This window comes from Aphelocoma coerulescens, chromosome 4, assembly GCF_041296385.1.
Source record: "Aphelocoma coerulescens isolate FSJ_1873_10779 chromosome 4, UR_Acoe_1.0, whole genome shotgun sequence".
In the NCBI taxonomy this organism is placed as follows: domain Eukaryota; kingdom Metazoa; phylum Chordata; class Aves; order Passeriformes; family Corvidae; genus Aphelocoma; species Aphelocoma coerulescens.
The window spans coordinates 61,473,989-61,497,283 of record NC_091017.1 but is presented as its reverse complement, the minus strand read 5'-3'; the positions used below and the strand labels follow the sequence as shown (position 1 = coordinate 61,497,283).

General features: G+C 40.4%; 1 protein-coding gene across 2 annotated transcripts in view; it reads right to left on the bottom strand.

Moving 5' to 3' along the window:
* Positions 1-23,295, bottom strand: part of PPARGC1A (PPARG coactivator 1 alpha) — a 367,686-nt gene that overhangs the window by 20,935 nt on the left and 323,456 nt on the right. For both annotated transcript variants that reach the window (XM_069014332.1, XM_069014333.1), the window contains exons 3-7: positions 11,876-12,070; positions 10,791-10,913; positions 9,696-9,900; positions 5,616-5,661; positions 5,434-5,507 (exon numbers count right to left, since the gene is read on the bottom strand). In XM_069014332.1, the coding sequence (XP_068870433.1) occupies positions 5,434-5,507; positions 5,616-5,661; positions 9,696-9,900; positions 10,791-10,913; positions 11,876-12,070 (643 nt within the window). The remainder of the gene's footprint in view (positions 1-5,433; positions 5,508-5,615; positions 5,662-9,695; positions 9,901-10,790; positions 10,914-11,875; positions 12,071-23,295) is intronic.

Here is a 23,295-nt window from a genome sequence, read left to right as displayed (position 1 = left end):
GGCTTCCTCATGGCATTCTGGCTTTTTTCCTGGTTTTCAGCAAAAGCAGGAAGTGCACAGGCAAGTAGAAACAGATAAAAGTTGGAAAATGTTCATTTAACTTTTGAACAGACCTACACTGGGGGATGGAGGACGAAGTGAAGTTCTGAATTCATGTCACCTCTACAGAGTGTCCCATGACCAATCTCCAAATCGTGAATTCTGAGAAAACCAGTTGGCTGCACACTTGTTCATCTTCACTCTAATCCCTGGTAATCTTCACTGAGGGCCATGATCCCACATCAATGGCATTACAATATTCCATAACCATTGGATTATTTCACACGCACTGATTTCTCCCCAGTGTGTACATTTAAGTGTTGACAGTACAAGGTATATATTCTGTACTCTCTCTTGAACTTAGCAGGTTTTGACAGATTTATGGAAGGACAGATGGCCATTACAGGCTGAAGGCTGACAAGAGGCAGTTCAGAGCATTGTTAACACACTTGCACAAACTCTCAGCAGTGCAGCGCTGTGCAGAATGTAATTCAGACTATAGCTTTTTTATTGCTGCCTATTTTCTTTTGTCAAAAGAGCCTGCTGTGCACAGCAACAAATGGCTGCCATTACCCAGAATGTAATGGGTGTCAGACAAATCACGTAACACAAACAATCAAGAGTATGTAGGTCATATTTCAACAGAGCACAACCTTAGCAATATTTATGATTACTGCATTGAAATGTGCTCTATAATAAACAAGTACCTCTACATCACTCACACTTATGTACTTCTGCACAACAAATCTGTTAGAAGTGGTACATACTCTACAATCATCCTCCTTAAACAGTCTTTTTTCTTTTTAAAGGAAAAGGCAAGTATTTTTTCATGACATGCTATAAAACCATTTTCTTTGTAGGGACTTTTCCTTAATTGAATAGCTTTGGTAAATGGTACGTTTGCACTTTGCCTTGCTCTGTCTATATACTACGAACTCACTCAGTGATCTTGTGCTAGAAAACAGCATACATCAAATTGCCAGCACTGCTGCCAAAGCAGCACCATCCTCCCTGTGTCTGTGCAACAAAAGGTGTTTGCACATGTGCCGACTCTGCCACCTTGGCCAAGCAACTTCTTTCCAGAAAGTCTCAGGGAGGGTGAAACTACTTTCAACACATTCCAAACCTCGACTTAAACCCTCGCCCCCGCCCCCCATAGTGTAACTCATTTAGCTCAGGTAAATTGGTAAGCAGAAATTAGGGGAGTGCCTCTGCATTAAAAGTGACATCTGGACTTCTTACAACTGATTTTTAATGCTGTTTTACATAGACACAGATATTTCTAAATCTCTACAGTAGCTTAGCATTCAAATGTTTGATGATGTTTGCTGTGCTTTGAGGGGGCTGATAATTAGCATCTTTTGGGGAATACAGCCCTGGAACCTTTCCACATGTGCACTGGGCTTTTGAGAGGCATTGAAAATGAATTCTTTCATACCTTTGAGTTTGAAAATGTATTGTCAGGGGAAACATTATTTAAGGCCACTTTAAACACTGACCACAAGATAACAGCTCAATTCAGTAGAAGAAGTGTTTGTATGGCACAAGATTGCAGAAGCTAGGAAAAGATAATAAAATTAAATAGTCATCATATAATAAAAAACTACATGCTTGTTGAGTATTCAATTTAATCCTGTAGTCAGTGCTAGAGAGAATAAACACAGATGCCTGAAAACATCAAATAATTCACTAGATTTTAGTCCCTCTGGACAACTCTCTACATCTCACATCTCACTTTATCAGAAATCATTCTGAGGTCAAAGAAGTTCTTAGATGACAGATTTTAAGTATTTGTTCTGACAAGTAAGAGGTAACACAAATCCAGAGGAAGGCAAATATCAGGGTATCAGTATCCTCACAGATGGTCATAAATTCCAAATCACTCTTCAAGCTGATTATGTACATACAGCTTTTTCTGCCATCTTTTCAAAGAAATCAAATTCTGCCCCCAAGACCAGTGAAGAATTTTACACTACAATGAATTACAGTGATCTGTATCAAATGAGAGACTTTTCACCAAGAGGGTGGAAATGGTCTTCTAGTTACTGACTGAACCTGAAGCATGTAAACTGACTCCATGTACTTAAATGGTGAAGGCTTAAGAAGACACAGAGAACAGAGAAGGATTAATTAGAAGCCATGCTATCTAACATCTGGCATTCAGAGGTTTGTCTAAGACAATCAAAAGTCTAAAACAATCACTGAGGAGTCCTTGTCTGCCAAGAGAAACACTGTCACTTCCAGAAGGTGAGTCATCCTCCTAGTCCCTGTGCTTGCACAGGCCCCCCCTACCCCCAGTCATGTAACAAAACTTGTAACAAAAAGGAAAGAGCTGACACAGAACCATCCCACATTTTTGGAAGACACTGGAGAGGTTCAAGCCCATGGCCTCTTAGCAAGGCACTGGCAATGCAGCTGGCTGTGGGAACAAAGGGAGATGGACCTCTTCCGAGCCTCCTACTCGGAATGAGACTCATCGGACACAGGGATTTCATTCACTGCATTATCATCATCTAAGACTCCCTCCATATCATGATGTTCTGGTCCAGTTCCCTTAGAGTAACACTAGAATAATCAGCTTCAAGAAACAGGACTTTAGATAGCAATGGACTTAGGACACTTATTTAAAGAGTATTGAAAGAATTCTTATGTGTGGCAGGAAAACACTTCAAAGAATATTTGCTCCTTTTAATTTGACAAATTGATGTTTTGACAGTTTTAGGGAGGACAAAGTTACATTCAAGAGTACTAACAAACCTGTTGTAAAGCAAGATATAGCACTGGCAAGAGAATGGTTTCAGTTTGACTTTAGATACATGAATCCAAAATGTGTGTGTGACGAAGATTGATGGCTCATCTGGGAAATGCTTTTATTTATTTATTTTTCTAGTCTATACTTAATTCATCAGTGAGGGAAGCAATGTTGTTTTCAGCAGAGAGATCAAGGGAGTTGCTATTTATATTAAAATACTTTGTGCTTCGATAGTGCAAGCAGCACTGCTAATGGTATTTTCAATTCAGTAGTGAGATCAAGGTAACTCCTATTTAAATTATAATAAATAGTGCTTGTATAGTGCAAGCTGCCCTATATAAGGACAATGAGCAATGCGGTTATCTGGATATAATTTGGAGTTGCCAGGGTCTCACTAAAGAACTTCAAGGTATTATTAATCACTACTGCCACTATTTTTTTCCTTATTTTATTTTTGGTTGTTTTTTAAACTGAAGTGGGTCCCAATTCTGCCATGATTTACATATATATGCTCTAAGTTCTTCAGTACTCCAGGCTGTTTCTGTCATGTACTTTGCTTCCAGCAAAAGCAGACTCAGGACACAACACTACTACAATACAAATGACTTAAAAAGTAAGACATGCATCTTTTTATAGATTTACATACATACATGAATATAAAAATAAAAACTATGTGTATATGCAGGCAGGGATTAATACAGCTACAGCATGATCTCCTGAAATGTCCTCACCAGGCACTGTGAAGACCAGAGCAAGTGCAACATGAAGTCCAAGAGCCACCATTATGTACACAGCTTGGTAACACTGCTCCAGCTCCCTGGCTGCACACACTCCAATTATTATTCTACCTGAGTATCATCAGTTCATTTCCTAGCTAACTTCTATTCTCTTCCAAAGTGGAAAAAAAATCACAGAATCATAGTACAGCATTCCTGTATACATATGTGCTCAGTTGTGCTGTTTCACAGCTTCTGATGCTTTTTTAAAATGCACCAGTTCTCCTGGTTATGTTGTCCAAGCAACTACAGAGCTGTTTTGTTTCCTCCTCTGTGCACAGCTGATGGAGCGGAATGAATTTGGTAATACCAAGACCATTCCCGTTGCCAGTATGGACACAACACTAGAGGACTATCCAGGGGTCAGACTGACTCCCAATTTCTGTCTAGTCAGCTGATGGGAAAAGCAGGCTGCTGACTTTTTGGCTGAGAGAAAACACTGCTTCCTTCAGTAATTTCAACGGCTGCTTGTACCACTGTGCTGTAGTCACCTCATCTGCCCCTTTCTGTTGGCAACACTAAGCACTGACTTACCCATGTGCTTACAAATGGGCACCCTTGTGCAGATTTGCTCTCCAGTAGTGATGGAAGAGGCTTCTCCATGCTTCAGGCCTACTGGCACTGAACAGGATTATCCTCCTTCATACAGTGAATTTTGCCATGTTTATGTTGGTTTTGCAAAATGAAGATGTACAGGAAGAATGTTCCCTTTTGCCTTGAGAGGAATGATTAAGACTGCAAACTTCCATGACATGAAAGGTGTTCATGGTTTAATGCTGAACTAATGAAAAAGTTTCTGAAAAAGTGAAATGATGGTTGTAGGAAGGTGAAAGCCCAATGTACCCACCAAAACCCCAGTGTTTGGGCCTGCTGCCACTGAATTTAGGAGCACCAAGCTGATTTGCAGTACCTGAAGACGTATTTTGCAATACACCCCTCCCCCTCAATGCTAGAGATCACATATTTTACAATCTACTGCTATCCTGAGAGAAACACATGCCAAGAACACCTCTTATTTTTCAATATTACACAACTGAGAAAGAAAATGGTCTTGGCAATAGCTCAGGTGGAGCTCAATGTGTTCTTTTGTGCTCGGCTCTGGACACTTCAGGAAAACAGAGGCAAAACAGCGTTCAGAGGAAAGCCATAAAATAGATCTGAGTCTGAAGGAATTGACTTCAGCAGAAAGAGGAGCAGACGAATTAAATGAATGATTAAATGGGTGATGTGTGAACTAAACCACTACATGACAAAAAAATCCTACAAATCTTCAAAAGGTACAAATCTAGGGATCAGAAAGGAGGAGGAAGATCAAGGGAGGTTGTGTGAAGTGTGTTAATGGAAGAAATAAAGAAAACGCAGGAGTACAAAATGAATATCACTTTAAAAAATTACCTCTAAGCTATGGAACAGTTGTTCAGTGGTAGAGGAGAAAGCTGTTATTTGTGACATATTAATCTAAAATTGACAAAGCACTGAAACATGCAGTCATGTACAGTCCAGGCCAGCCTGGAGACAGACTGAATCACGTAACTTTAACATCTGTAACATCTATTACACTGTGCTGTGGGGTTTGCCTTTGAAAGATGATTCTCAGCAGTACACAAATCTATGGGGAAATGGAGAAGTGTAACAGATAAATGGTTTCATTCATATTTTCTCAGAAATTATGCTCTCCTGTGTAGGGTTGGAGTTGTATTTTCAAACACATTTCTTCTCAGGTAGCTGGACAAAAAGTAATGCTAAACTGCACTGAAGTGAATCTACTGAAGACTTCTGTAAGATCTCAGCATACCTGTGGTATATTACAGTGAACAAACACACAAGCCATGCTTAAAGGAAGAGCCACCACTCTGCATTTCTCACCTGCAGTTCCAGAGAGTTCCACACTTAAGGTTTGTTCAATAGTCTTGTTCTCAAATGGGGAACCCTTGGGATCACTGGAAGACAGGGCACATTTATAAAAACAAGCTGAAATGGAGTTGCTGTAGCCAAAATCTACTGAACCCCCCTCCCTTTTATAAATGTTTGCACTTGTTAGTACTTACTTTGGTGACTCGGGTGTCAATGGAAGTGATAAACTTGTTGGTTTGGCTAAAGGAAAAAAGAAAACAATTATGCAATACTTAAACACTCTGTAATATATACAGTAAACATTTCTTTATACTTTGGCACTGGAATCCTGTGGTAGTCAGTTAAGGCTGAGCTTTGCTAGTTCAACTGCCATTTCAGTGTATCTCAGATAGATGAATAAAGAGACTAATCCTGATTCCTTATTACTACTACCAAAAAGGCACCTAAATTTCAACAATTATTTACATCAATTACTGTACCTCTGAAATACAGTACACAACCCAAATGACGAGAACCATTCAGAAGAGGAGTGGTACATGTTAAAAATCAATGAAGAACTCTACAGGACACACTCTGAAAATGTTATTTCTCTCAGTGTTAATTTAGACTACAGTTCACGTTTTATTTGGAAACAGGAGCAGCAGAATAACTACAAAGTAACAGAACGTTATGAATATTCAGTTAATTTTACTTCTACAAGATACAATTTTATATATAGCACTGAGAATAGGTTGTTTCTATGAGGCCAGAGTCCAACCAGTTATAGTCCAAATTTTTGCAAATTATTCCTGCAAACTATGACAAACCATGGACATAGTCACAGATGGTTAAAAATGGGGTTGAAGCTCTCAGCACTACAATCACAACATACGCAAAAACCCAAGCTCTGGCTACAAAAATGTAAGTCTTTGCAGCTTTTACTCATGCAAAATGGTATTTTCTCAGAGCAAGCCAAGAACTAGCATATTGTAATACAACGAAGATTCCTTTAACATTAAAAATTATATTACTTGCAAATTTTACTTTTCAGAAGTTAGATTGATGTTTTAAACACAGAGAGCATTGTAGCAAGAACAACAGCAGGGGATCTCTTCTGCAGATTAATTACTTAAGACAAAATGTTCCCCTTGAACACTCCTGCACTGCAGATCTTTTGTCCAGAGTGTCACTACTGCATATTTCATATTCATTACAAGCTTGGAGCTCCCATCAACATTAAGGGATTTTATATGCAAATTGATTACTTTTATATGCTCTAGAGCATTCCTGAAGTAATATTACGTTTTTAAAAAATTAACTCAATTCTCAAGAGCTGCATATTGTTTCTTCTCCTCCCCATATGAAAGAGAGGAATGGAAGCTCAGGTGTTCCGGGTTCACCTTCCTCAGAAGTCACTACTGGAGTGAGGAGATGCACCTCAATGAGTTATTCCTCTGGCCCAGCACGGCCACTGATTTGTGCATTAAACCAGGTGCAGTAAAACTGAATGTAACCTGACACATCTTTGTGTGTAATTTATATACATCTAGGAATACTAATGTTTGCCTGTGACTAACTAGAGGTAAAACTGGCTTAAAAAAAACAGACCTTACAGTAAGGCTCTGGAATAAAGTTTTATACAAAGGCTTCCATTTTATTTTTTTTTTAATAAAAATCTGCATACTCTTAACCAATTTAGGCTAAGGAAGCTGAATGTATAAGAGCTATTTACATCTCTAAAAAGTCTCATGCTAGCTCTTATTAGTCCCACAGAATAGTCCCACATCAGAATACACACATATTAAATTCTGAAGCACTGAGGCACAGTGCAAATCTGCCAGAGATGGGCACAGAACCAAGGCATTGTCTCACATTTCCATGTATTAATTTTAGGCAGAGGTCTCCCACTGAGAAGTTCGCATACCAAAACACCCATCAGTTTTCTTATTGCTAGGCAAGAGCTTGACCAAACACTCTTTCTGCAAAGGATTCATCCTCACATACAGCCATTGATAGTGTAAATATTTAGCCAAGACACTATCATTTTCCATGTTGCCTGTTTATTAGAGTTTCAAGGTCTACTGTGGCGTGGGTTTTCTCTTATTAAAAGGAGTTCACATCAAGTTGCTTGTCCCTGTAAATTGAAAACATTCAGGTTCAAAAGAACTACGTTTCCTCATGGGCAAATTTCAGTGCAAAACCACAGATGATCTTTGGCATGAATGCGTTTGTGGACATTCCTGTGGGTCTGCAATATGTTTGCAACAGTAACCCTAAAGGAAAATAACATTCGACTTATCCTTTGTGAGCTTTCCCTAACTTTGAAAGAAAATCTCAGACTGTGATTTTTTTTTTTAAAACAGGAAGAGCCAATTTTCTTGTACTTTTGATTAAATGTATGAACCAATGACTGCAGGTCTGCAAATATCAGTTAAATTTGCAAGGTTGATTCTGCATGAATTGACTGTCCAAGCTGAAAGCATTATATTCTTGTATTTGTATTATATGCAAATCCATTGATATTGAAGTTATATATTGGTGTATGAGACAAATTTTCTGTAAAAACATTTCAAAAGCCTGTAAATAAAGTGCAGGAATTAAAGAAGAAGGTAATTTCTCTCTGCCTGCAAATTCACCTGCAAGACCAATAAAATCACAGTCATCTGTTAAGCACTGGTAAGTTAGCTGTATGTCCCTTTGGACTTCTATAACCTCTCCTCCGTGCTGCTTCCACAACCCAATGTGCCCTGACTCTTTGAACTGAATCTACACAATTGCTCAGCTGGGGAAGAAAAGCAGTTCTGATCTGAACAGAAAGATTTTATAATCTGTATGCATGTTTGTGTGCACATACCTCTATGTATGTGTGTAACATACATGTGCATATAGCATGTTATACACAATATACCTTATCTACCAACTTAACATCCAACAGTGTTAATAAAGCCCATTGTAACTTCAGGCAGTTCTGTTTTTCAGCACCATTGCAGAAACAGACTCAGGTTTCACATGTAGAGTTCAGTCTGGATTCTGCTGTCAAGCAGACTGCCGAAGCCATCCAGAAGGAGTGGCAGTTGGCATAAGGAAGCTTTAGGAGCTTACAAGAAATTTCTAACAAGAAATATTGTTTAGGTAATTTGAGACCATAATGGAGAAAACCCATACTTAGGATGTCAGAATGTACAGCTGCAAGAACAATATTAAGTGATAGGAAGGGAAGATTATTCTTTTTGAGTTTGTTTATACTTCCTAGTGCAGAATGAGAAAACGGATTTGACGGCGGCTGAAATGCAAGAAAGTGGGAGGGGAGAAGACGAAAGAACATACAGTTTACAACTGTTGCTTTAAAAATACCAAACAACACATTTAGGGTTGCATCCTGATCTCTGCTGCAGACAGGCAACTTCCACTGACTTTAGTGGAGTCATTCAGGATTTGCACCGATAGCACCTGGCCTTCCAGATGCCAGGCCAATATAAATACATAGATGTATTTTAAAGTAACAATAACTTTACAAAGCTCCCTTTGGGTTTGTAAGCTTTTACAGCTTTCCTTTATCTTGGGACAACAGACAGGGGAAGAGATGGAGAGAAAGTGAGAGAGGAGGCTTTAAGTTCTTGCATGCTGTCACAGAAGCTACTTGTAATATAGACCAGTTTTTTACACATCAGGGGATACTAAAAGTCAACACAAGTGTTAAGTTTTGACCATAAAGAATCCAAAAATGAGAGAGAAAGATCAGGATGGCATCTAAACTTTCAACTATTTACAAAATAAAATTACAAACCAGCATTCCAGCTTTAACAGGAATGACACATTTATTGCTTTCTCTGTAGCAGTGAGAGCACTATTTATTGTCTCTTAAGGGCTATGCAGCAGGTTAACAATGCCTTCAGTTTTACTCCAGCAAAGCAGAAAGAAGCTCACTAATGAACTGGCCTGCCCAGCTTGTTTAGGGGTATAATGATTTCTTAGTAGTACAGTTCTCTGTGAATAAGTATCTCCAGCTAGCTTGGTATATTACCACATGATATTTGCTAAACTTTTCCTGAGATCCTCTTCTGAGGCTGGGGGGCAATAAATAAAAGGATTAAATATGTCTAAAAGCTGAATCTAGCTAACTAATTCTAACTTCATTACACTGTTTTAAAATTCTCTTTACACAGAAGAGAGGCTGGATTTACAGTACTAATCCAAAGAACAGAAGTAGTATTGAGGATATTCCCAACCATGGTACTTCAGCTTCCCTGCATTACTGCTGGTACCAAAGCTGTATGCTGCAGTCCCACACCTACCCTGCAGATGATTTGTCTGAGACGGCAGATGGGGCTTCCTTTTGGAGGTGCATTTCTCTTTGCTGCTGTTCCTGTTCTCTGCTGGTTTGGTCTGAGGAGGATCATCATTTGTAGTCAGATATTTGAGAAGTTCAGAGCAGGGACGTCTTTGAGGCTTTTGCTGTTGACAAATGCTCTTCGCTTTATTGCTCCATGAATTCTCAGTCTTAAAAACAGGATAAAATAAAATAAAATAAAATAATAAAATAAAATAAAGCTAAAATTAGTGAGCTGAACCTTATCAGAATGGATATAGGTTTTCTGAAGAGATGAGATTTTCAATGAAGTGTTCAGTCTAAGTGTACTAGATCTATGAGCTGTGAATAACTGTTTGCAGAACAAGGAAGGAAAATTACATTTAAAATTCCTAAATGACATTTATGCAGCTTTTTATTTCATTTCTCCTACATTGCAATGTTCCTACTCAGCAACATGTAACTAACAAGACCCTACAGCGCCTTTACTGTGAACAAAAAAATAAGCTGGTTTAAACCTTAATTTGCTGCTGATTGCTTGGGCCCAGTATTCACAACTCTCTTAAGTACCCCTAAACGGTCCATTTTCAGTTACACTCAGTGGCAACACAAACATTGTTTAATACTGCCTGCTAACAGAATTATGTCTAAGCCCCCCATTCTGTCCAGTCAACGTCTAATCTTTTGCCAAGAATCCAGTGTCGTTTGTCTTAGCTCAGACAGCTGGGAAAATGGCAGTCCCACATCCTGGAGTCACTCATAAACAACACCAGACCATCAGCAAATTTTATCGCACCCCGTCCTACTCTGTGTATCAATAAAGTAGGTAAGAGTAACAGACGGTGTGACTACAACTGAACTCTGCCAAGAGAAAAGGCATAAATGAAATATTCAGAGCATAAAGGAGCTCAGATGATTTCTGGAACCCAGTCTGTAACTCACTTTTTTTTTTTAATTAGTTACAAGATAGAATGCATATTAATAAAACACGTTCAGATCTACTGCTTGCTTGTTTCCTAAAAGCATAAAAGACCTTGTTACACTTTCTTTTTTTTCCTTATTATAAAGATTAAGTTTGTACCTTAACAACCACAGGGCTTGTTCTGATCCTGTGATTAGTGTTTGCATGGTTTTGTGTGCTGAGACCACTGCATTCATTGTAATTTAGCTGAGTGTTGGCTGGAGCCAGCAAGAGCTTCTTAAGCTACAAACACATCAGGGAAAGGGAAGTGGAAGGAAAAGAGTAAAGTTATACATCTTTATGGATTAAAATGACTTATCTACATTTTTGCATAGTTACTTAAAGTTAGTTATATCAATTTCAGCAAGCAAAGTACAATAAAACTAAAAGAAGGACTTGATATTCCTCAGAGGAAACAGATTTCATTTTCTTCTGCCTTGGCAGCACATTTCTGCTCCCTTTACTGCAGTATACTGCGGGGCAAGCAGAAATGACAGGGATCTTGGATTTCTGAATCCATGGCAAAATGAAATTCTCAGTGATCTGTTTGACAGAAGAGGCCTCTGATCTAGACAGAAACATTAACTTTAACCGACTAATGGATACAGTGTCAAGATTCAGGTATCTGGCTCTGTTCCACTGAAGCCAGTGATAAGAGGCTTTCAGCAGAAACAGAATTACATCACAAACTAGATTTACTGAGCAAAATGCATATAGTGTTTCACCCACATCCTCATCCAAGGTTCAGTTTTGCCCTGGTTAGCACTAAGCTGGTGCTTACTGGTCAAATCAATGTTAAAGGCACAAAATCAGCCCTGCATCCCAACAGACTCACTGGGCCTTTCTTCACAGATCACCAAAAATTATGTCTAAACACACACAACAAAAAGAGCCCCAAGAAATGAAACATGAGTTAAGAGCCATTACCCCGACTTATCTGAACAGAATGATAAGCAAAAGTGTCAGCCCCATTAGTATAAGAGTTTAAAAACAACCTTTTCAACAACTTTTTAATAGACTGCCATATTAATCATCCTATGGCTATTTGGTGGGGGGTTTTCGCCCGCCTAATTTTCAGTTCTTTACTTGATTTTCCTCTCCAGTCTAAATGAAAAGTCCAGACCTTACTGTGACTACATCATACCCATGCAGCGGGTAGCCAGAGGCACATCCAATTCCTGTTAAACAGTAGGAAGGGTTCTTACTAGAGACGGCTCTTCTGCCTCCTGGGTTGGAGGGGTGCCGTCGGGCATTGGGGAGGGGCTAGCGGCCTTTTCGTTGGTCACATCTCCATCTGTCAGCGCATCAAATGAAGGCAATCCATCCTCATCCACAGGTATGCTGTCCAGTGTTTCAGTGAGAACAGCTAGCAAGTTTGCCTCGCTCTCTTCATCTATCTTCTGTGGAAGAGGACAAAACAAAAAGAGGAACCTGGTGAGAAAAGGACTAAGACGATGCCTCTGTATGCGAACAAGCAGACAACATGTAGTTAAACCAGCCCTTGAAACAGTAACCTGCAACAGAATCTCAGACAATGTAATTAGGTACAATAAAATGATCCATCTCTGTTCAAAACAAATCTTTTTGCACTCGTGGTGCATTGCTAGTTTACTTTTCTTCCACAATTTTTTTTTCTTATCAGGTGTTAACAATGATAAGTAATCACCCAGGGATTGTATTACAGGATGAACCTCAGATGCTGACACCTAATGATGGTGTCAGCCCAGGCTGTCTCTTTCTTTCTCTCTTCAACACTGAACACCAGCTAATTGACCTGACAAAATTACAAGAAACAGACAGCTAATCAGGACACCAAAATGAATCGCCAGTAAAATACAGAAAACCTCATTCACATATACTGTCCAGTGTAAGTGAGAAAGGGTTTCCCTTCCACACTTCTGCAAATCCTTGCTCCAAACCCAAATGAACAGCTCCTCATTCTTGAGTATTCTGGTATAAGAATAGCCAGCAGCACTCATATGATAAATGACAGGTCATTTGGGTTTCTTTTAAAGGAATGTATTAGGCAGATTGCCTTTGAAGTTGTCCTTTCGAGTTATGTCATTTGAGCGCTCAATGCACTATTGTATGCATTTATCTAATTCAGACTGCAATTATAAAAAGTAGATTAATTTCTAATCAGATGTGGCTGTAATGTTAATTTATATCTTATTTCAGCAACATGAGTTCTTTTTGTCAAACTGAGTAAATTTAAGTGCCTCCTGATTTTTTAATGAAATATCGTCCCTACTGTATATTAAGGTACAGATTTTTTGAGCGCTGAGAGTACTGAGAAATAGAACTGTGTAAAAATCATTATATTTATTTTTCAGAAAGATTGGAAATTGATCTTGACAGATCAATTATCTAGGACTCCTAGGCTGATCTTAGCGCTATTAAAGTAAATGAAAAGCCTTTCACTGATTCAAGCAATATCAAATTGGGAGTTTTTCCACCAGTTTCAGAGTAGCTCACCATGTTCCAGGTTCACACTGTGAAAAAATTTCAGCTAAGTTCAAATCTCGAAGTTTAAAAGTGAACTAGCAAGACAAATAATACCAGCAAGACAAAGAAACAAGCAAAAAAAGAAGTTAAAAAAGGCAACAGCAAAACATTGCCAAGTTACACTTTGGAAAAAAAAATCAAGTGAATCTGGGTATCCCCTTAGCACGACTTTTTTCAGTAATACTTTTATCTAGCAGACTCTGTTCAGAGATGATCATAAACCACACATATAATTGCTCCTGCTAGGCTTCTCTGCCAAATCACACCTCACGGCTTCTAGCACAAAAGCTGTCTTTGAGCTAGAAAGCTAAGGCAGAGCACAAATTATTCTGGTGCTTACAACTTTATCTCCAAGAAACAAATAAATACTCAGGCAAGCTAATGCTAAGGAGAAGCATTTACTTAAAAGGCAAAAAGGCACTTGGCCACTGAGAAAAAGCACCCAAGTTTCAGTATTAGGTGATTTCCACCATACTAAGCAGACATATGCACACAGCTGAAATAATTCAGTTTGTAGAGGGTGGAAATGACAGAGGGGAGCCACCTTGTGAATAAAACCATGCTCTGAATCCAGCTTTTAACAGCCACTTTCTGAGAGGACAAGCTGAAAACCATGGTGTCACTTCTAGAATAGCAAGAAAAGATATCGGCAAGAAAGTGTGTATCAGTGTTGTTTCCCAATGGCATTTCAAGCCCCTCACAGGTGGTGGGATGGATGGTGTGAGAGCCAGCCCTTGAGCCTAAGGTGTCCATGAGGTGGTTTGGCTGCCTGACCCCCAGCCCTACAGCAGGAACTTTTTCAGCAAGTTCAGCTGGTGGGTCACGCTGCTGAGCCTTGAAGCATATAAAGCTGACAATAAAGCTGGAAGTGTTGCTATTTCTAACAGGGAATGCCTTCTTTAATAATAGCATGCCAGAAGAAAACCTGATATTTGCTGTTAGCTGCTCAACTCTCACGCTTTAAACAGACATTTAAGTGCGCTGACATTCAGGAACAGAAAGTTGAGCGGACACCGGTCCTCATCACAGCAATTTCAATTAGTTTTGTACAAGTTTCAACATTCAAACACCCCAGAGAAAGCAGAGGATGTGACAAAGAGGACTCTGTTAAACAATTAATGTCACTTTCCATTATTGCTTCAGTCCCAATTTACAGAGCAAATAAATCAAAGTCACCACAGATGAAGCACACTAGCTGGCTAACACATGTCTATTCACAAACAATATGGCAGCAGGAACACATTAGTCAAGAAAATGACATTGCTAGATAACCTTTTAAAGGTTTAACTATGCTATTGCTCCTAACTGTCCTAAATTACTATTTATAAAGAAACACAATTATTAGATACAGCAGAAATGCTGCTGAGGAGAGATGCAGAGGGAGAGATGGTTGGGTACATCAACGTCTGAGCAATAATCACTGAAGCAGCAGCTTCCTCCTTTGCTATTGCAGCTTGAGTCTTGGTGTTGACAGCACTGGGGAGAAGCAACGCCATGGCCAAATGCAGGCTCTTTCACGGTTTCAGCACTGTCCCCGCAGAAGTTCACATTTCAGACTGGCATCCAACCCACTCATCACACAGGCTCGGTGGAACAGGAGGAGCTGAGCACCTTCCATCTCTGCCGAGGCCAGAGGATGCCCTGTGTGCTCTCTGCAACTGACTCTGCCATGTCCCTAAGCTCAAGCAGGATCTTACAGGAAGGATTTGCCTCTCTCTATAGGAGCAGATCCTAGGTATTTAGAACTACAGTGTGTAAGAAAAAGGACCAGAGGATAATCTCAAATGTAAAGCTGCATGACAAATATATTTGATTATTAAACTTTTATGAAAACAATTCATAATAACTGCATGTTGCTAACTTGCCTTTTTAATGCAGAAGCAGTTATGCATCACTTCCGAATCACACTGTTATGTTAACATAAAGACATTGGGGCCAGAGATGTTTTGATCCCTGTAAATTTTCACCCAGATGAAGGAGGCAAGGAACACAAGTATGCCAGTGAATGCACATGCTTCTGTGCTTCTGACAACAGAAATTTCCAGCATATCCAGAATGCCATTAGCTCTGAAAGGAAATAAAATTTGGCATTTGTGTCACTCTATATGGGTAAATGCAACAGGTAAACTGCCAGAACATCAACCAATCCTCAAACATGAGTAATCTAGGAGTCCAAAGACTATGAAAAGTTTCTAATTGTGCTCTTCTCTGCTTTTACATTCTTTGCTGTAAACACTTTAATATTTCTACAGCACTAAAAATAATTCTCTGTCTGAAAACACTTTAATAGTTGTGTAACAATCTAATTGCATTTCTGCCTTCAGTAAAATGTCTCCAGCGATATTCTCTCTTTGGCCAGTGAAATGAGTTGACAATTTACTGACACAAAGGTATTTAAATCCTCTACCCCTGATGATTCCTTCTCTTTTGCTCTTTCTGCCTATTGATGGAGCTGGGTTCACCTTGTGGTTAGCATTTTATGTCTGTAATACCTGTTACTTGTGGGTAATCCACAGAGGCCACAGAGGCCAAAGATTGAGCTGTAACAGAGGCTTGTCCACCTTGTCATTCACAGTCATCCCTTTAGGGTGCATATAGTGAGCAGTGCTGTGATTTATCCTTAAATTTTCTTCCTTTAAAAAAATCATGCAACATTTAAAAATCTCTGTCATTACCATCAGATTGGGTTAGAGAACACCTAGGAAAACTTGACATCCATAAGTCCATGGGCCCTGACAGAACACATCCATGAATGCTGGACAGAGCTGGCAGACACCATAGTGAGGCTGCTTCATGGTCATCTTTGAAAGGTCATGGAGATCAGGAGAGGTGTCTGAGGACTGAAAGAAAGCAAATGTCACCCTGGTCTTCAAAAATCGCTATGAGGAGGATTCATGGCATGACTGGCCAGTCAGCCTCACCTCGATCCCTGAAAAGGTGACGGAGCACCTCTTTCTGGAGGCCATCTTTATCCACATGGATGACGCCAGGCGATCAGAGATAGTCAAGCATTTTTTCACTAAAGATTAAGTAAATCATGCTTGACCAACCTGATTGCCTTCTATGATGAAGCAACTACCTGGATGGAAGAGGGGAGAGCAGTGGATATTGTCTACCATGACTTCAGCAAGGCTTTCGACACTGTCTCTCACAACATCCTCATAAGCAAACTCAGGAAGTGTGGGTTGGATGAGTGGACAACAAGGTGGATTGAGATCTGGCCGAACAGCAGATTCCAGAGGGTCACAATCAGTGGCACAGGGTCTAGTTGGGGGCCTGTCATGAGTGGTGTCCCCCAAGGTTCAATACTGGGCCCGGTACTGTTTAATTCATTCATCAGTGACTTGGATGAAGGTCCAGATGCCTCCTCAGTTGTGTTCATGGATGAGACAAAGCTGGCAGGAGTGGCCAATACCCCTGAGTGCTGTGCAGCCCTTCAGAAGGACCTGGACAGGTTGGAGAGACGGGCAGAAAGGAACCATTTGAAATTCAACAAAGGCAAATGCAGGATCCTGCACCTGGGGAAGAATAATCCCATGCACCAGCACAGACTGGGGGCCAAGCTGCTGGAAAGCAGCTCTGCAAAGAAGGACCTGGTGGGCACCAAGTGTCCATGAGCCAGCAGTGCCCTTGTGGCCAAGAGGGCTAGTGGTACCCTGGGGTCCATCAGGGAGAACGCTGCCAGCAGGTTGAGGGAGGTGATCCTGCCCCTCTACTCAGCCCTGGTGAGGTGCACCTGGAGCGCTGTGTCCAGTTCTGGGCTCCTCAGCACAAGAGAGACATGGAGCTCCTGGAACAGGTCCAGCAGAGGGCTGTGAGGATGATTAAGGGGCTCGAACACCTCTGTTCGGAGGACAGGCTGAGAGAGCTGGGTCGGTTCAGCCTCAAGAAGACACAGCTGAGAAGGGACCTCCTCAATGTCTATCAGTATCCAAAGGGAGAGTGTCAGGAAGATGGAGCCAGGCTCTGGTCAGTGGTGCCAAGCAACAGGACAAGAGGCAATGGGCAGAAACTAATGCCCAGGAAGTTCTACCTGAACATGAAGAAGAACTTCTTTACTCTGTGAATGACAGAGTACTGGAACAGGTTTGCCCAAAGAGGCTGTGGAGTTTCTGTCACTGGAGATATTCAAGAACTGTCTGGATGCAACCCTGTTCCTCATGCTCTAGGAGGGCCCTGCTTGAGCAGGGAGGTTGCTCCACCTGACCCACTGCAGTCCCTTCTAACCTTACCCATCTGTGTTTCTGTGATCCCTTCTTGAAAACTTTGAAGCCAGCGTGCAGATGTTCTGACTCAGGATTATCCTGTAGCTCCTGTCATCAGTGCAGGTATGCTGATCCATTCCAGAAAAGGGTCAAGCCCATCTTTTAGAAAATATTTTCAAAATATTAATAGTATCTCCAACATCCCCTTTGGGTGACTTCCCCTCTGCCTTTCAATTGTGATTAATACATGCACAACTTTTGCTGACTGTATCTCAAGGAGTGAAATCAGCTAACGAATGATGATGCTCTGAAGTTTCTTTACTGACAATCTGAATAGTGCAAGGGCCCATTGTGATTCACACTGAAAGATCAGGGTCTAAACTGCATTATTAATCCACAGCCCGAAGGGTCTGGGAGCAGTGGCAGCTCGCCACATCTTCATAAAAAGCCCAGGAAACTTTGGGACAGATCCACAGCTGGTAGAAGCTGTCACCACTCCAGCAGCCCAGCTTGGTAAGCAATTCAGAGCAGCCAGGTGTACACCAGAACTCACAAGGGATCACCATTTCAACGTATTGACTCATTTCTCCTCAGCAGCCTAAGATCTATTCATAGCACAATTAAAAAAGAAAATACAAGATTTTCCTCCAGCTGAAAATATCTGAGTGGTCTAAAAATACTAATACATTATGGCACTACTTTCAAACAAACAAAATTGACTTGTGAGCACATCAGGGAATTCCAACAGGATTTAATTCCTTAATGACAAATTTTTGGAGTAAGAATGTCCATAAGACTGTCTTTTCCTTAAGAATCGAGGGGTACAGAGTCACCCCTTTTTGCACATAAGGATGCAGAGGCACTGAAAAGCTCATTAACACCACTCAGGCCCTGAACACCTCCTGTCAGCAAACATGCAGGAGGTAGGGGCAGATGGTGTCTCAGCCCCAGCGCCACAAACCAAGCCTTGCCACAAGAGGATAAGGAGCCACAGGCTAGACAGAAGCACAGGGAGTGTAGGAGGTGTACAGGGATTAGGATGCAGGCTGGTATTCCTACTCCTAACAGAGAAAAATGAGAACTGAAGTCAAGGACAATGAAAGGTAAGAACTACAGCCCAAGTTTTTCCTCTTCTGGTGCAGAAGAAGCCAACCTGCCATGGAATGGCACAGACAGCGCTGTCATGTTGATTTTGCTGCCTTTTCCATGTGCTGTCCAAGGCAAGCGCCTCCTTCTCCTCAACTTAGAGCTGGCCATACCCAGGGCCAAAGATGAATTAGTGGTCCAAGTGGAGAATCACTTGTTCCACCATACCCGCTCACAATCAGTCTCATGCCCTTATATATTTTGAGAAGTTTCTCAGCTTTTATTTTACTGTTCAACCGCTTTACAAATCCTTAAGCATCCTGCATTGTCTTACAGTAAAATTCACATGATGCATTTGCATTAGAACATTTTTCCAAGGTCTGTTAGTCTGGTCCCCAAGAGACACTCCCATAATTGAAATGCTTAAGTCCAGAGCTATCAATTATCTTTAAAAACAAAATGGAGTCCCACTAGGAGAAAATTACAGCCAGGTTTCTTTATATGAAGTAGAAATATGGGGATTAATTATCACCACCCCTGTGCAAATGCCTTTAGGGTATGGAAAGGAAACAAGATCTTTTCTTTTCTTGAAGGAGACAGCTATATTCATACTCCTCACATGCACCTGCAGGCAAAGACCACTTGAATCCAGAGCCTGCCTTCTGATTTCAGCAGCCCAACTGCCCTTCATATGGAATGTGGATATATCTCAATTGCGGGACCAACCACTTATCTGTACTTATGAAAAAGCTTCACTCCAGTTGGATTTCTCAAGATACAGACTTGAAGCAATGTGCTCTACCATCCCAAAATGCTCTCCCCCAAAACAATGTTAAATAAATATTGTGATTCTACACAATGCAGGTACTGCACTGCCTAATTTCCAGAGCTAGGTTCCAGAGGGGAATAAACCCTCAGCACTGCTCCCAGGAACATTATGGCACCACTGGAAGGACCTGCTAAACGCCCGCAGCCTGAAGGAGATGGGAGCACCTGCAGCATCCATTTTCCCCCTCCTCTCTTCAGGATATAACAATATAAAAATAAACTAAAGTAAGTAAACTAAAATAAAAATTATTATTTTCATCATCATAATCAGCATGTTGCATATTTCTCAGAAAGTTCTTATGTGTAATCTTGGTAACTGAACTCGGATTGCCTTCTCTCTGAGAGATGCTCACCTGATACTGTAAAACTCCTGCCAAATACTTGGTATTAAAGCATCACAACACAAAACCACAGCACAGACCATTTGCAAATAGGCTTTTCTTTAAGAGCATGCCCTTGATCACTGCCATAGCTCCTGTGAGATAGACTACCTTTTCAAGTGAAAAACCTAACTTTCCTGCTCTAAGCTAAAAATGTCAGTTTAAAAAAGCCTACTGAATATTCTTCTACCACAAAGTCACTTTTTTTATTACTTCTAACGAGTTGTTGCAGTTCAGAAGTTTCCATTACAGCCTGGCAATTAAGTTTATAATAAACTGAAGAGCTACTAATTGACTTACTCATCTCAGGAACTTCAGGATCCAGCTAGCAACCCACGCTTTACATATTTTGACCAAAATTCATCCACATTTTGCAAGCCATTGCAATTTGATTTGTGTAAACTGCACCCTTCCCCTCTATCACAGTAATCTTTGATTCTAGGGAAAAGATAAAACAAAAAACAATCTGCAAGCAAGCTATTGTGCCATTGACTGTGTTAAGGGAACCAATGATAAAATATTGTTGTGCTGGATTAATTTCTCCGGTGGTTGACCAAATACCAAAAACTTATAGTAAGTGAAACCACAGAATCTTTGCAAATACAGTCAATTTGACTCAGCATCAAAAGGTCACTCTATTCCATTTATACTTGATCCTGAGCACAATATTGAGAAAACACTTGAAAGCAAATCATCTTATAATCAGTTTGGGCCTCAATATTTGCTGACTATATAGACTAATTTGCTGATTACTAAGTAAATGCTCTACCCATGTTTTTTACTGGGTTAGCTCACCACGGGGGCTTTTTAACTTCTACAGGATTTGACACTGTAAAGGAACTGCATGTCTGTAATACTGAGGCACACCATGGACTTAGTATTGTGCTGCCTTGTCCAGTGCTAGCAAAGGCCACCTGGTCTTCATGGGTGGGGAACTGCAGCAGGAGAAGATCTGGCATGTCTTGTCGAGCCCACAATGGACTAGGTGTGGGCTAAGCTTCCCAATGAAGCACAAAACTCTCTCTGTGTTTCTGGTGGGTAAAAACAAGAGCAGGGAAAGTGCACAAGTGCAAAGGGAAGAGAGTGCCTGGTGAAGAGCCAAAATACAAAGAAAGGCTGGGAATTTTTCTTCATTGTCAAGACCGCCAGAGAAACTAGGATGGAGGTGAAGTTTCTGTCTGCCAGAACTGCTGGGGAAGCACACGTGAGCAGAGGAGTGAGTGAGCTGGGGAAGGGGATACAGGACAGGTAGCCTGACCTGCATGAGTAGCTCACTGCCCAGGGTACAAGAGGTTAGGCAGGCTGCCTCTGAGCTCACCACCCACAAGCTTCCCCCACTCTGGAGCAGCAAATGGCACCTCTTACCCATCCTTCCTTCCCCACACACAGACAGTCGCTCATGCGTGTAATAAGTTCCTGAGCAACAACTCAGACAGGGATTTTTAATTATTATTATGCACCTGAATAATACACAGGAGAGTAGAGAGTTAAAGTTCCTGGGGTCCCAGTCTGGACAAGCTCTAATATGGAGTGGGTATTGTAGAAAGAAGGAAGAAGGGGAAGGAAGGGTACAGCCTAAGGTAGGGAAGACATCTGGGACTCTCCCTGTTGCAGAGCTTTCAATGACAGTGTCAGCAGTATTTCAGTCCAAACAGTCAAGCACTGCTTGCTCAGATTTATTTATTTACTTGATTTATGGTCCATGCCTACGCTAATCTCTCTATGCACTGATGTAAGATTTTTCAACATTCATATACCTTTGTAAGGCAGCATAGCATATCCTGGAGGAAAAAAACGCTACATATATTTTGCGGTGATGATTTCACACATGTAATTATTCTAAAAACTTGTTTGTCCTCTTTATCATGACAAATATCCCTAAAAACTGCACTTCAGTGGTAGTATGGACTCTGCCAACAAGAAGCATTGTCTTATCGCTTTTGTTCATTCTCTATTTCAGAGTTGCATCTGCTTTAGTTTTAATTATATTGGATGTGTCAGGATGTCTATAATCATCCCTACTTCTACCTTGAGATTTATGATTCCAAAGAAATACAAACTTAAAGGTAAAATTATACATAATATAGCAGAGTTTACATAGATTTTAAATTTTTTTTCATTTATGGGGAGACTGTTTTTGTGCAAATGAAACACACACTCAAAAATTCCTTTTTAAACTACAAAATAAGACACTTCTATCTGGTGCTTTTACTATTAGAAAATTGGAATTTAATTCTACCAGGAAATTAGCATTTGTAAAGTATCAACTTCATTAAATGCTTTTTATGATGTTTTAATTTCTCAGCGTGTTCAGCTTCATCAAGCCTAACACATGCCCACTGAACAGGTATGACAAACACAAATCATGTCTCACAGGAAGAAAAGCACTGGTTTTCCTTACAGTTAAAGCATGAATGGATCAGTACATCACTAATACATCTGGACTTACCATCAATTTTTACTGTAATTTAACTGGATGGCAGCTATCTGGTTTGAGTTGGTTAAAAAAGTTTACTCAGATACAACACAAAAACTTGTTTACAAGCCTAAAGATGCGTTTCCTCTGCATATTTTACCTATGTAGCTGTACATTATTTTTAGGTGGCACAACAATGTCCTTCAATGTCCTCCTCACTTCTCTGTACCAGCAGATGTGTTGAGTGACACACATACCCTTTAGAGAGGTGGTTTAGACAGATAAAATAAACCTCAGGTACCTGTACTCTGAGTGTCCTAGGCTGAAAGTAATAAAGGCTCCTTTATACCAAAGCACCAAATGAGAATGAGAAGATGCCACGGTAAGGAATGTCCTAGCAGGTATAGGGTTTAACAGCACAGATCACAGGTGCATTTTGCCAGGCTTTTCAGAGCACCTTTACAGTCCCATGAAAATAAAATGAAAGCCCCCAGCAAGCGAGTCCTCACCTCAAAAAGCAGTGATTGAAAAGTGCAACCTGGTAAACCCCTACAACCACCAAGAATACTCTTCAGGATGCGGAGATGTGTCTGAATTTTCCACCAGTTAAACATTTGGATATGTATATGTCTGATAATATCCTCAGTTACACATCTCCTTGATTTGTCATTCAGTGTTAAGACTTTAATGTTCTTTTAATCCAATTTTGTGTATGCAAATAGAATTGTAAAATAGAGATGGTGATTTTAAAACAGAAAACACTTAAAAAAACATAGAAGAACTATCTCTTGCAGTCTCCTTTAGAACGTGCCCACTGTTGGCTTTCTATGTTTCCTGGAACTCACTAGTCTTTACAGATGATATTAATACAACAGGGTTGACACTAAAATGTAAAACTAATTTGCTAGTTTACATTAAGGCTACCATGTCCATCTACCTTCAACCAGTCTGGCAGAGTTATGCAGTGCATGCATACTGTGGTGCACACTACAGTTCCCACTGCAGCTGCCCCTCCTCTATTTGCTCCTTAGTCAGGACTGAATTTATTGCTCATTCTCTGCTAGTCCTTTAAAAGTCTGCATGGTCCCAATCATGAGCCCTCCATCTGTGTGATGTAAAAAACTGCAATTTTTTTTAGTGAGGCGCTCATATTAACCAGTCCCCTTTTCACCAGAAATGGCAAAAATCAACCTGGGCGTATTTTT